The following is a 13,846-nucleotide window of genomic DNA, read 5'->3' as shown; positions in this document are numbered from 1 at the left end:
CGGGCCTTTGAGGGGGCGGGCCGACCTCCCGCGCCGCCGGCTCCGGGCTCCGAGCGAGCAGCGAGCCCGCGAGCAGCCGCCAATGCCCGGGGAGGGGCGGGCCGGCCACCACCGGCGGGGGAAGGGAGCCAGGGAGGGAGGGACAAAGGAGAGGAGGAGGGGAAAAGGAAGTGATGGAGGAGAAGAGAGGGGAGCTGGCTGGAGAGGGCGGGGCAGGGCGGAGGACCGGGAGGGGGAGCTGGCGCCGGGGTTCAGCACCACCGGGGAGGAAAATGGGGCCGCGGAGGGAAAGTTCAAGGGAGGTGATGGGGAAAACCCCTAAAACCCACTGACCTCAGTGGATTATCACTCATAGAGACCCTATAGGGTAGAGAAATGCCTTGCAGAGTTTCCAAGGCTTTAAATCATGGTTTTCCTAGAGAGAAGCTGGTAGGTTTGAACTGCTGACCTTATAGCTTGGAGCGGCGCGCGCCGCCCACTGCGCCGCCACCGGGATGAAGAAAGATGACATGTAAATACTGGGACCAGAAGGTGAAGAGCTAGCAGTGAGAAGGAGGACAGGGCTCCTTTCTAGTCCTCTCCACTAGGATGTCCCAGGACCTGGGATCCTGATTTGGGGCCAGTTTTGCCCCTAGCTGTTGTTTGACCTTGTTTTCAGATTCTGTCTACAGAGTGAGGAGGCTGGATTCAAAGACCGCCGAGGTCCACCTCTCATATTGGCTCAAAAATTCAGCGTGCCAAGAAGAGCTGGGACTCCTAAGGAGCTGGCTGGTCCATCTCTGCCACAGCTGACAAGATAAAGCCCTTCGTGCTGGAGTCAGCCCAAGTAGAGTTCTGTGCAATGGCAGAAGTATGGAGCCCATCTCTCATCTCCATCCTAAATGCTTCATTCAGCCTCCACTCCTGACAGGCCTGACAGCTCACTCCACTTCCCAGGCTGGACCAAGGCACTGCCTCTTCCCACCACACCCTTCAGGTGCGCCAGTCCCAGCAAGCATCCCCACTTCACCCAGCTCTCAGTGATGCACCCTATCTGCCTGGCAAACAGTGCAGTCGGCCTCTGTAATTCCTAGGGTCAAACTAAAGATTTCATCCAAGAAGGCACTGCTTATCATGCAATCACGCAACCCTAAAGAATTTTTCCTGTTCCAGGGGCCAGGCCAGAAAAGCTTTATGGCTATCCTATTTAGTTAGATAATCAGTAACTCATGTAGCCCCATAGGCATTCTCATATACCCATAGATATTGGGTCAGTCACATGGATATGACATCAGCTGTAGCCACACAAACATCCCAGTCAAGTATATTCATTATCTTTCTGGCACATACATCCCCATAAGCACCAACTTTCTCTCTCTCTCTCTCTCTCTCACACACACACACACACACACACACACACACACACACACACAGAGTGAGCACACCGCTGGAGAGACCACAAGAAGTCAACAACCTTTATAGAGGAAGCATGGAGCACTGGTCCCTCTTTGCTGAGCCTCCCCCTACCCTACCTACCTACATGCCATAGCCCCACACTCACACCTTTGCACACATGTCCTACTCCCCTTCTGAATGGAAAGGGAAGAACATAGGGGTCAAATGCAAAATAAAGAGAAGTCTTAAAAACAAATCTCAGGAAGAGTGATTCATCTGCATGGAAACTGTGACAGCCAGCTGGTGAAACCCAGACAGATGCAGAGGATGCCTGCCAGTGAGGAACGGAGCAGGAGGCAGGCTCCAGGAAGTGGGAAACCAGGGACTTCTCCTTTTTTTTTCAGTTCAAGATCTTTACCAGTCTTCTAGCAGAAAGGTTAGAGAAGCGTCACACCTGATTTACAAAGGATTTACTGGTCATTGGGTAGGAGAGAAAGGGGATCAACAATTGTCCTGGATCCCAGAGGGGAAGGGCTGGATAACAGGAATGATGGACCTACAGCCTGCTCTGGGATCCTCCCTACTGGCCCTCACTCACATCCCTAACCCACCAATGAGTGGCTCAGGGAGTGGAAGAGACATGGAGATGAGGCATTGAATAAAAGTGAATAGGGACCAACTGTCTAGACAGGCTGGGCCCTGTGCTGTGTGGCTTTCTGGGTCCTCCCCTCCTTAGTCCCTCCCGAATCTTTCATGTGGTCTGGCACTGTGGTCCTGGGTGGGGTGGCTTCGACCCAGATCGAGATTCCTCCACATTTCCTTGGTCCTGCTCCCAGCTCCACCCTTCACTCTGTAGAGGAGAGGGCAGTGTGGGGCACAGGACACGCCAAGGTACCCCACTGCAGGAGGGGTGGACTCAGGATCTTCCTGGATCCCTCACTTCTTGCTCCCATGACCACAGCGCTAAGCGAAAGGCTGGCATCTACTTTCAGCCTGCCTCCCCCATCTGCCCCGCCTAAGCCTATTCTACTAGAAGAGCCTGTCACTGACATCTCTGCAGGCCATGAAGGAGGCACCTCCAAGTTGCCTATGGCTGGGCACAGTGCCCAGAATGATGCACCTAGGGCCTGGCCCAGACAGACTGGGCTCATTATTCTCAGGATAGCAATGTTTTTAAAGAGGAGGGGGGTCCTTTCTACAAGACCCAGTTGGGGAACAGGACAGAGAAAATGCTCCTCTTGGACTTGTGCCCATAGATAGGCATGTAGCCAATGAGATCTCATGTACGCATTCCAAGATATGTGGATGTGTGCAGACACTTTGGTACGCACAGTCCTGAGTTCACCCCTGACCTCTCCATGAACAGGCTGATCCATAAACACAGAGAAAGACACAAACATAGCGATACTCAAGGCCAGAGTCACAAACACATCTGGAGATACATAAACACACTCCAGTTATGCAGACACACAGAGATAGCACATGTACCCCGAGCCACCCAGTTTCCAGGGAAACGCACTCCCAAGAATGTCCGGAGTGGGGCCAGGCAGGGCTGGGCTTGGTGCCTTGCTCCAGAGATGAGACAAGGAAACCCTCAGCTCCTGAAGCCCAGGGGAGGGGGAGGGCTGGGGAGCAGAACACCCGCTCCTTTGTGCCTCTGCCTACCCCTCCCCAGGCTGCCAAGCTTCTGAGACAGGCGAGCCCAGACAAGAAGGCTCTGGGGGTAGTGGAGAGAAAAAAAGAAGGGGGTTTAGGGTCAGAAGAGAGTAGGAGCAGGCATACTTGGCAGGGTGGGCTTCTGGCTAGGAAGAGCCACTGGGGCCACAGGAAATGCCCAAGAATTACATTTTGGTTCCCTCTATTCCCTGAGAGCCAAGCGATGCATTGGGAGGAGTGGACAGAGAGGGAAACAAAGCAGCCTCTTCTCCACATTGGTCACAACATGAATGGTTAAGAAGTTCCTACCATGAACAAGATGTGATCTGGGGTGAGGGAAGTAAGGGACAGGCTCTTTCTCCAGGTGCAGTGTGATGGAATGCATTCATATGGCCTGCCTCACCATGGTCTTCTCACCAATTAAATGGGTGGGGTTATGCAAATGAGGTGCTGTGGCCCACCAAGAGGATTGACTAGCTTGCCAATAATGCAAAGAAGATGCAAAGCACTCTAATTGGGATGGGACTACAGAAGAAATGAGGTGTGTGGAACTCTAAAGGGCAGTCCATTTTGCCATCCCACCAGGCTTAAAACGAGCCATCCCAGAAGCTGACTGGAAGAACCTTAGAAAAGATGGAAGCAGAATACATTCTTTGGACTGGGGTTCTTGTACTGAAAACCTTCTAAATCCAAGAGACCCAGAGAGAGATCTATAGCACTGGAGATGGCAAGGAACAGAGGTGGAGAAAAAAACCCCCAACTCATTGCCAGTTGAGTTGGAACCAACTCATAGCTGACCCTCTAGTGGGTTTTCAGTGGCTCTAAATCACACAGGAAGAGACTGCCCATATTTCTGCATCAGAGTCACTGGTGGATTTGAACCACTAGAAAGAAGTTGCCTCTGGGTCTGCAGCACAACTTCCTATGGACTAAGCCACCAGCAACTTTCTAGCAGAGAAATAGTGACAGCAAAACCAGAAAATCTGCTCAAGACGGTGTAGTGCTGAGAACCCTGAAATGGACCCAACTATTTATGATCAACTGGTATTTGACAAGGAAGTAAATACTATCAAATGGAGAAATGACAACCTTTTCAACAAATGGTGCTTGCAAAACTGGACTGCTACCTTCAGAAAACTGAATCAGTATCCACAACTTACACCATACACAAAAATCAACTCAAGGTGGATCAGAGACCTGGGAATAAAGCCCAAAACCATAAAGTTCATCAGAGACAAACTGGGATCAAGTTTAGACAGGGTAGTCTACAGAATAAAGAGACTGCCAAACACAACCAGAAATGTATAATCTGAAGAGGATAAAATTAATGAATGGGACTTCTAAAGATTAATTCCCTGTGCCCATCAAAAACATTTCCCAACAGTGAAAAGAAAATCTACTGATTGGGAAAAAACATTTGGTAATACCATTTCAGACAAGGGTCTCATATCAAAAGTTTACAGAATCCTGCAGGGCCTCCACAAGAAAAAGACTGATAACACAATTACAAAATGGGCAAAAGACATGGAAAGAATTTTCACAGAAAAAAGATATTCGAATGGCCAACAGACACATGAAGAAATGTTCAAAATTACTGGTGTTAAGAGAGGTGCAAATCAAAACCACAATAAGATACCATCTCACTCCAATAGCAGTGGCAGAGTTTAACAGGACAGCAAGTAATAAACGTTGGAGAGGATGTGGGATTGTAAAATGGTACCACCACTCTGGAAGGCAGTTTGGCATTTCCTCAGAAAGCTAAACATAGAAATTCCACTGTTCTTTGTTGTTGTTATGTGCTTTCCAGTTGCTTGCAATTCACAGTGCCTCTGAACCCTGCTCTATCCTGACCAACCTTAATATCTCTGACACACCTACTCCATTACCCCAAGTCACTGAGTCAATCCATCTCACTAAGGTTCTTCCTCTCTTGTGCTTTCCCTTCATCCTCTCAAGCATGATGTCCCTCTCCAAGGACAGGACACTGCTTGCCACATGCCCAAAGTATGTCAGATGAAGCTTCAGAATCCTTGCCTGAATCCTTCAGAATCCAAGGAGCAGCCTGGTTTCACCCTCCCCAGGACAAACCTGTTTGTTCCCCTACAAGTCCATGGTATATTCAATACTCTTCGTCAGCATCTTAGCTCAAAAGAATCAATTCTCCTTCTATCATCCCTAGACATATCCAGCTTTCTGATGCATAGCAAGTAATTGCTAAGACCATGGCCCAGATCAGGTGCATCTTATTCTCCAGACTGACATCTTTGCTGTTCAGTACTCTGGAGAAGTCCCTGACAGCAGATTTCCCCAATGCAGTTTGACTTTTGATTTCCTGGCTGCTGATAGCAAGAGGTTGATTGTGGAGCCAAGCAAACTAAAGCTGCTAACAATTTCAATCTCTTCACCATCTATCATGATGCTGCCAATCGTCCCAGTGGTGAGAATCTTTGTTTTCTTGATGTTGAGGTTCAATCTGTATTTAAGGCTGCAGTCCTTGAACTTCTGCAGCAAGTGCTTCAGGTCTCTATGACCCAGCCATTCTACTACTTAGAATATGTTATTGTTGTTGTTGTTGTTGTATGCTATTGAGTTGCTAGTGACTCATAGCAACCCTATGTACAACAGCCCTAAACCCTCCTCTACCCCTTGTCAATCTCACTGTCTACAACACGCCTATCCTCATTACCCCAGCAATGGAATCAATCCATCTCATCAAGGGTTTCCTCTCCTGCACCATCCCTCCACCCTCTCAAGCATGAAGTCCCTCTCTAAGGCCTGGTTCCTCCTTGCAACATGTCCAAAGCATGTCAGACAAAGCTTCAGAATCCTTCTCCAAGGAGTGGCCTGGCTTCATCCCCTCCAGGATGAACTTGTTCTCCTAGTAGTCCATGGTATATTCAATACTCTTCTTCAGCACCAAAGCTCAAAGGCATCAACTCTCCTTCTATCATCCCTAGTCATTTTTCAGCTCTCTGAAGCTTAGCAAGTAACTGCAAAGACCATGGTCTGTATCAGGCACACCTTAGTCTTCAGATTGACATTGTTGCTCCTCAGTACCTTAGAGAGAAAATGAGAACTGAGACTCAAATGGAGACTTGTACACCAGTGTTCACAGAAACATTCTTCACCATCACAAGAACATAGAAACAGTCCAAATGTCCCACTAATTGATTGAATGGATTGAGAAATTATGGTACATTCACACAATGGAATACTATGCAGAATGAAGGAGCATTAATTTTGTAAATCACTATTATCTCATCCTCGATGAGATGATTTTGTCACTGGGGTAATGGGGATAGGTGTGTTGGAGACAGTGAAATTGGCAAGGGATAGAGCAGGGTTTAGGGCTGTTGTACATAGAGTAGCAGGCAACTCAACGGCACATAACAACAACTTATTCCGATATAATTTGGGAGAGAATGGAGAGCATTATTCTAAGTGAACTAACTCTGTAGCATAAGGACAAATTATTGTAGAATGTGTATAAGGACCCAAGACAGGGAGAGAAGGGCAGAGGGGTAAGGATGGGCAGGGGCTGGGGGTTAATCATAGGGTCTGACAATGTGATTGATGAAGGAAGAGATGGGTAAAGGAAATGGGAAAGATATGTATGCATGGGAAAGATATGTATGTATGTATATGTATATGAACTTTGTAAGTAAACCAGTATAAAATAAAAATTTTATTTTTTCATTTTCTTTAAACAAAGATGGATCAGTGGGCTTTCTGGCTCAAAGAGTGACACAGTTACAGTGGGTATGTTGATTTATAGAGCAAGAGAGTTGAGTGTCTTTAAGCAACAGGCTTCCTGACCAAATGGACTGCCTTCAAGAATGCCAGCTCACTGAGCGAGAGAGCTGAGCACCTTCTGGATAGCAAGGCTTACTGGCAAAGTGAGTAACTGTGGGCACTTAAAGGTAAAGCGAAAGAGGTCTGTAATACTTTCCTGGGCAGGCAGAGTTTGGCCAGCCCAAAAAGCCTAAAGGGCTGAGGATCCAAGGGGCCAAGAGGTGAGCCAGGGAAGGGCTTGCCTGTGGACACAGCCAAGAAGCTGTTCTGATTCAAGAACAGCTGAGTGTTTCTCTTCTTGAATTGCAATTTGCTACTTTCTGAATATACCCTATAATTGTGAGGACAGGCCAGAAATTCTATATGGCTGTAACAATGAATTATCAAATCTAGCAGAGAAGTAGAAAGTGCTGTGAAAGAGGCCACTAGTGTCATAACTGATAAAAAGGTTGGAGGAAGAAGGTAGGTCTGGCTTTGACCACAGAGAATAGCTTAGGGCCACTAGTGATGGAAATTCTCTCTCCCCTTCTTGAAGTTAGATGATGTCAGATGCCCTCACCACATCACTTTTACATCAGCCTTCTTTGAATTTTGTCTCTCTTTCTCCTTCCTGTTTTATGGTCCACCTTCAACACTCAACTTTTGGAGAAGATGTACCATTTGAGACTGAAGAAGACCATTATGAACCAGATGGCATCAAAGCCCACCCGCCCCCCATTTATGGGTGTTCCTTCCTCCTCTTATATGAATCAGAGATCTAGAAGCCCTGGGGAAGGCAGGACCATTCCTCCTGCTGTTTTCCAACCTGCTTCCATGAAGTCAGCTGGGCTCAGAAGCAGGAAAAAGGAGCTAGGCCAGGACTGGCCTCCTGGGTCAGCTGTGAAGTGAGCTGCATATAAAGACCATAAGGATGTGAACAGAAAGAAAAGAGAACAGTGGAGACAGGAGGGAATTTCCATGTGAAGATTCTAACCAGAGTACCCAGAAAACAATGTTAGGTCATTGGGTCTGCTGCTCAAAGCCAGGAACAGCCCACAGCTCATATCTCCAAGGTAATCTCACCTCTATCCCACAACCAAATATACTGTGTATGTGTGTACCGTTGAATCTGATGACTAGTGATTTGCACCTCCTTCTTCAGCAGAACATCTGGTAGATTTGAACTATATGCCTTTGGGGTTGCAGCACAGCTTCTTGCCACTAGGCCACCAGAGCTCCCGACAAATGTGCTTTTTTTTCCCAAATTTTTTTTTATTATTTGAGTGTACCATCAAATCAGATCTGACTGGTACAGGAGGGGATTGTCCCTCCTTCCCCAGCAGAGCATCTGGTGGATTTGAACCATGTGCCTCTGGGATTGCAGTGCAGCTTCTTGCCACTAGGCCACCAGAGCTCCCCAAATGTGCTTTTAAAAAAATTTTTTTTTCATTTTAATGAACATTTATAGAGATTTTGGATTTCCATTCATTCACTGTTGCACTTTTCTCCCTGCCCACCCTCCTCCCCCAGTTCGCTCCTCTCCTTGAAAAGTAAAATTCCTTCATTGGTATACAATCCCCCCACACACACACACCAGGTACACAAATGTGCTTTTATCATTCTAGTCTGATGGCTTTCTAAATGAACTGATACTCAGAACACTGTTTCTAAGAGGGATGGACATAGTCTGTCAAATATAATCTGGCTCACACCCCAACCTAACTGGTAACCATAGTAACTAGGGATACAGTATTGAGCTACCTAAGGCAATAGAAAGGAAGCTTTGTGGCCGAGTAGTAAGAAGTTACACTGCCAGTGAAAAGGCACGCAGTTCCAATCCACCAGCTGCTCAGCAGGAAAAAGGTGGAAATCTCTTTCCATATGATTTAAAATCCACTGGAGGGTCATCTTTGAGTCAGTTCAGACTCAGTGGCACGCAACAACAACAGCAGCACTGCAATAGAAAGGGGGCTCTGGTGGCACAGTCCACAAGGAGTTAAGCTGCTCACCCACAGGCAGCACCTTCTTGATGGTTCAAATCTGCCAGCTCTACAGAGGAAAGATGGACAGTCTACTCTTGTTCAATGTACAGCCTCAGAAAACCTTCAGGAGGGCCAGCTATGAGTTAGCTCTAACTTGATGGCAATGAGTTTGAGTTATGAGAATACAACAGAATAGTCTTTGGCATTGAGAGTAGGGTGGTAACCACATTGATGACCCAAAAGCCGCTGTCACAACATACCTGATGAGAATGGAGCAAGGGCAAAATCCAAGGGCATCATGCCCACTTCTGTCAGAACACTCGTGATAGCAGCTTTTAGGAATTCAGACAGAAGTAGGCATGATGCCCTTGGATTTTGCCCTTGCTCTGGAGCCCCCTTTCCATTGTATTGCTGTTGTTGTTGTTGCATGACATTGAGGTGTGTTGTCCTCTACCCCACCTCCACAACTTTTTGCAACAACTTCCTTTCAGCACCATAGAACTCTGCTCCCCCTCATTACTCCAGTTGTTCTCCCCTCAATGACCGTTAGACATCACTCCTCAAATCTTTCGATATCCAGAATTCTCTTCTTATTAAATGGGGAGGTGGGGTGAGAATGCAATGCAAGCTGAAGGCAAGCGTCGATACTGGAGGGTTTTGGATGTTTTAGGCACATTCAGATGTCCCAGGGCACATCCACCTCCAATAGAGCCACCGGGATACAAATCATGGCAATCACCAAAAACAGGCTTCCCCTGCTTCCATTAGGCACAAGCACTTCTCTCTGAGGGTCTCAACCTTACCTTGCGTGAGCCGGGTGGGCTGCCGGACAGGGAGCCCATCAATGGTGCAGGCATTGCCACAAGGGTAGAGAGTAAGGGTGCCCCGTAGGTTCTCAATGTAGCAGTGCTCGGGGGCCAGGCCTGGGCCCTGCAGTGAGATGTCCCTGGCTGCAGAGCCAATCACAGTCCTCCCTGGAGACAGGGGACAAACTGAGTCAGAGTAGACCAGACTGAGGAGGCAAGGACAGGGTAAGGAGACAAATGTATCTACCCCTCTTTCTTGGGAGAATCATCAGCCACCCCTGGCCACCCCTGGAGCTGCTAGAAAATTAGAAAATTCTGGCTCAGAGATGAGACAGCTCAGAAGAAGCGATCTCTTTTTATTCAGATCTCCCCTTGTTCCATTTGCTGTTAGGTGCCATTGAGTCAACTATGACTTCCAGTGATCCCAATACAGAGTTGAATCTTCTCTGTCCTGCACTATCCTCACAAACCTCTGTCATGCGCAAGCTCATCACTGAAGGTCTTCCTCCCTTCTGAGGGGAGGGACTTCACCTAGTCTTCCAAACTCTCCTTCTCTAAGTCTTCTTTCTCTTTATTTTATGCCTTTTTGCTCCTATATCCCCTTCGTTCACTCTCTATCCCTCCCTTTGCCACCAGCACTGTTTACTCAGTGTCTCCAGTGCAGCCTCTCTCACACTGTTTCTCGGTGCGTGCATGTGAGCTATGTGTGCGAGGGAGTGTGTGTGTATACGCACACACAGCCTCTCCCCCAGCAGAGCCCCTGTGACTGGTATTTGGAGAATGTAGGGAATGTAGTATCACCCAGGCAACAAGTGCAGCCAGGAGCTGAGCGAGGAAGGGCAGAAGCTGAAAGGTGAAGTGGGGGGCTATGCCAGGATCTGATCTTGAAAGGCCAGCCCTTCTTCTAGCCTTCCATTCTCCAATGCCAGGCATTGCCCTAGAGTGGGGCCCCTTTCTCCTGGGCCACACTGGTTGCTAACAGCAATGCCCCCTCCTGTTTCTCTTAGCACTATCCTCCCTGACTCTAAACTGGCCTCTAAGCCCAGGCATGGAGTCAGAGTATCTGCCAAAGAGGGCAAGAAGTCTGGGAGGCAGAGATTAGGGAAGCAGAATATGGAGTGTGTGGCATAGCCTCCCACTTAGGGGAGGTGAACACTGCCAGCAAACAGAAGAGGGGCCCCAGTAAGGGCAGGAGCCTGGACTTCAGAGCAGGGATGTTTACAAGGATGGAGGGATAGCAGGTGAGACAGACACCCTGTCCTCTGTCCCAACTCACCTTCCTCCAGTGGCAAGAGGGTGATGGCTGTGCTGAGTCGTCCACTGCCCAGGCTCACCAGATGAGGTTTGTCCGTCTGCACCTTCAGGCCTTTGCCTGTCTCGATTAGGTCCAAGGGTCCTTTCTGCAGGTAGCGGAGACAAGGAATGAGCATTGTTAGTAATCCTGGGCCACAGCTTACTACCCTGGTCCCAGTTCTATCACTCTCTCCAGCTCTGCAGAGGGCTGTGAGGGCATCTAAAGACTTAATACAAATGCATGCACATGCCACCCTTCTATTAAATCATAATTAGGTCTGAATCTAGGCCACTACTAGTCCCCCTGGATTTATCTCATGTCTCAGCTTAACCACCCCTTTTTATCTATTAAGACAGAGATGAGGAGAAAGTAAGCAGATGGGGGGGCATTGAGTAAAATGAGGGGCTGCTGCAGATGTGAGTCAACTGAGCTCACAGGAGATTTGTCCTTGTAATCTGTTTGGCCACTGCTCACCTCTGCCGGACCAAATTACAAAGGAGAGTGGGGTATGGATCAAGGAGAGTGATATAGCTCAGGGTCAATCTATAAGCTGCTTCCTGACTTTCAAAGAGTATTTTCTGGGTTAACCAATTAACCTGATTTGGATAAAAAGCCTGAGCTGTTAATAAGCTTGGGACCTGGGGAAGGGTTCAGAGGAACACAACTACTGCTCTTTCCCTTAGGCAAGGAGAGGATCATGGGTAGGTGGAAGAGCCACAACCATTGGCATCAGCCACTAGAGCCCTGCTACCCTCTTGTGCTGCCCCCTCCATGGGCACCCAAACCCACTCACCTGCACCATGGCTTGGGTCTTTCGTCCGGGACCTATCTGGTTTCTGTTGAGAGTGTCCATAGCACTGGCGCTCCAGACCACCTAGGGACACAGCAAGCAGCAAGTGAGGCAGAGAGGCTAGGGTAGAAAAGGGAAAACAGTGGGCTTTTTTCAAACCCAAGGCAATACAAGTCACCATAATTCTTAGCATCCTCATGTTGAAGGGAAAGTGGGAGCAGGTGTCTCCTGGGGGTAGGCAGTACAAGATCTCCAGTCACAGCATAAACACCATACCTCACCCTGCCTAGCCATGACCACCTTAAGCACTAAAAGTTTGCTTATAATTCAACCTGTACACCTGTGCCTTCTTGTCCTATGATACTGAGTCTTGGCAGCTTGAAAACTATCAGCCATTTGGAACTCTGAGAGCGTGGGGGAAATCTGCCTTGGTGGGAGAAGCAGGATGGAGGCCTCCTCCTGGGACACTGGTAGACAGAGGTCCCTGACGCAGGTGGCAGGCCTGAGACAAAGCTCCCTCCTAAACCGTACCTTCTTCTCTTCTCCCTTTGTCTCTTCTCCCGGGGGTCTCAGTGCAATATTTCTTAAAGGACACACACACACACACTATACACTCTCTCCCTCACACACACACACACTCCAGTTCTTCCTGCCATCTCTGCATGTCTCAATTCCAGCCCTGTTTCTTCATTAGAAACAACTTTACCTCCAACTCAATTAGAGAAAAAAAAGCCCCACCCCAATAAACAATAATAGAACCTCAGCGGTCTGTTTTAAGAACTATTTCTATGAGATCAAATCAACAACAGCAACTCAAAAGAAAGATTAGATAGGAACCATAGAAGGGTGGTGAATTTATGCTAATGAAAACTGAACTACTCAGAAAAAGAATAAGAATGTCCTTACTCAAAGAATGTAATCAATATCTCAAAATTGTATATGTTGAAAGAGTTGAGATTGGTGTACATTCTGCTATTTATAGTCTTAGTAGCAACAAGAAAATAAATAAAATTTAGAGAAATAAAAAAGGAAATTTAGGGGTGAGTAATAGTGGGACTATAGAACTCATAACTTTAACTTGATTTTGTGTTACACTAAGCACCCTTAGAATCAGGTATTAGATGGATTCCAGAGCTAGAACTTAAACCCTAGTTCATTGGCTCACCTGAGAAATGTGTGTGCAAAAACCTGGACAAAAACTTGTGCATACTAACACATACCTAAATACTATCCCTTGGGCAACCTGACAAAGTTCTAAACTTTCCGTTTGCGGCTGAAAAGTTACTGTGGAAAGCTGAGCTGAGTGAGACTGAGGCTAGTAGGGGAAGGGGCCCAGGACCACCTATCAGGGGATTAGGAGAAACCAGCCACCTACCCGGAGACTTGGAGTGGGAGGCAGCAGGAGCCAGCATTCCAAGGAGTGTATGAATCTGGCTGTGGATCCCAAAGGCCTCAGCCATGGAGTTACTAATTTTACCCTTGAAGCTTCCACCCTTCCGGGATTGTACTACATCACCTCCGTCACCATTTCCACCCAAGCTGGTGGAAGAGAGGCCGGAACAGGGCCTGTAGCCCGCCCCCACACAGCAGCTTGAGAAGAGGGAAACCTACACAAGCCCGCCTGGCACCTTCCCAGGAATCCTTGTCTTAGGGAAGAATTTCTAGGGACAAGAGACTGCTGTACTATTTCCCTCCACTCAGGAAATTCCCTCAGTATCCTGTAAGGGAGAAAGCGCAAGAGAAGGTGGGTTAGGAATGGGGAGTTTCATAGAAAGAGAATAGGAAAAACAAAACAATATAAAATGACAAAGGACAGCATCATCATTTACTGAAAAGAGGTTTTGGCTGAGGTGTAAGAACTTTGAATTCTAACCTTGACTTATTATTTATTAGCTGTGAGATAAGCTACTTAAATTCTCTGAGCATCAGGTTATTCCTTGAAACTGGAGAATTGTCTCTAGATTAGTGGTTACCTAGGGTTAAGTGTGGGATCCCTAGATAGTGCAAATGTTGCATAAACTTGGCTGACAGCCAAAAGTCTAGAAGTTCAAGTCCACTCAGAGGCACTTGGGGATAAAAGTCTTAGAAATTACATTAGACAAATCATCTACTCACTCTAAGGCAACTGGTTAGGGTAGAAACGAAGACTCAATAGGCACAAGATTTCTTTTTA

General features: G+C 47.5%; 1 protein-coding gene across 3 annotated transcripts in view; it reads right to left on the bottom strand.

Moving 5' to 3' along the window:
• PHLDB1 (pleckstrin homology-like domain, family B, member 1) overlaps window positions 1-12,241 on the bottom strand; it is a 44,481-nt gene extending 32,240 nt beyond the window's left edge. The window contains exons 1-4 of one of the 3 annotated variants that reach the window (XM_006890834.1): window positions 12,101-12,241; window positions 11,677-11,757; window positions 10,866-10,989; window positions 9,587-9,757 (exon numbers count right to left, since the gene is read on the bottom strand). In XM_006890834.1, coding sequence (XP_006890896.1) covers window positions 9,587-9,757; window positions 10,866-10,989; window positions 11,677-11,736 — 355 coding nt within the window. In that variant the 5' untranslated portion in view covers window positions 11,737-11,757; window positions 12,101-12,241. Of the gene's footprint in view, window positions 1-9,586; window positions 9,758-10,865; window positions 10,990-11,676; window positions 11,758-12,100 lie in introns of those variants that run through there. The other 2 variants (XM_006890836.1, XM_006890835.1) reach the window with 2 other exon arrangements.
• Between the last annotated feature and the right edge of the window lie 1,605 nt (window positions 12,242-13,846).

This window comes from Elephantulus edwardii, unplaced genomic scaffold (genome assembly GCF_000299155.1).
Source record: "Elephantulus edwardii isolate Elephantulus edwardi_28Jun2011 unplaced genomic scaffold, EleEdw1.0 scaffold00093, whole genome shotgun sequence".
NCBI classification, from domain to species: domain Eukaryota; kingdom Metazoa; phylum Chordata; class Mammalia; order Macroscelidea; family Macroscelididae; genus Elephantulus; species Elephantulus edwardii.
This window is presented reverse-complemented; position numbering and strand designations above follow the sequence as displayed.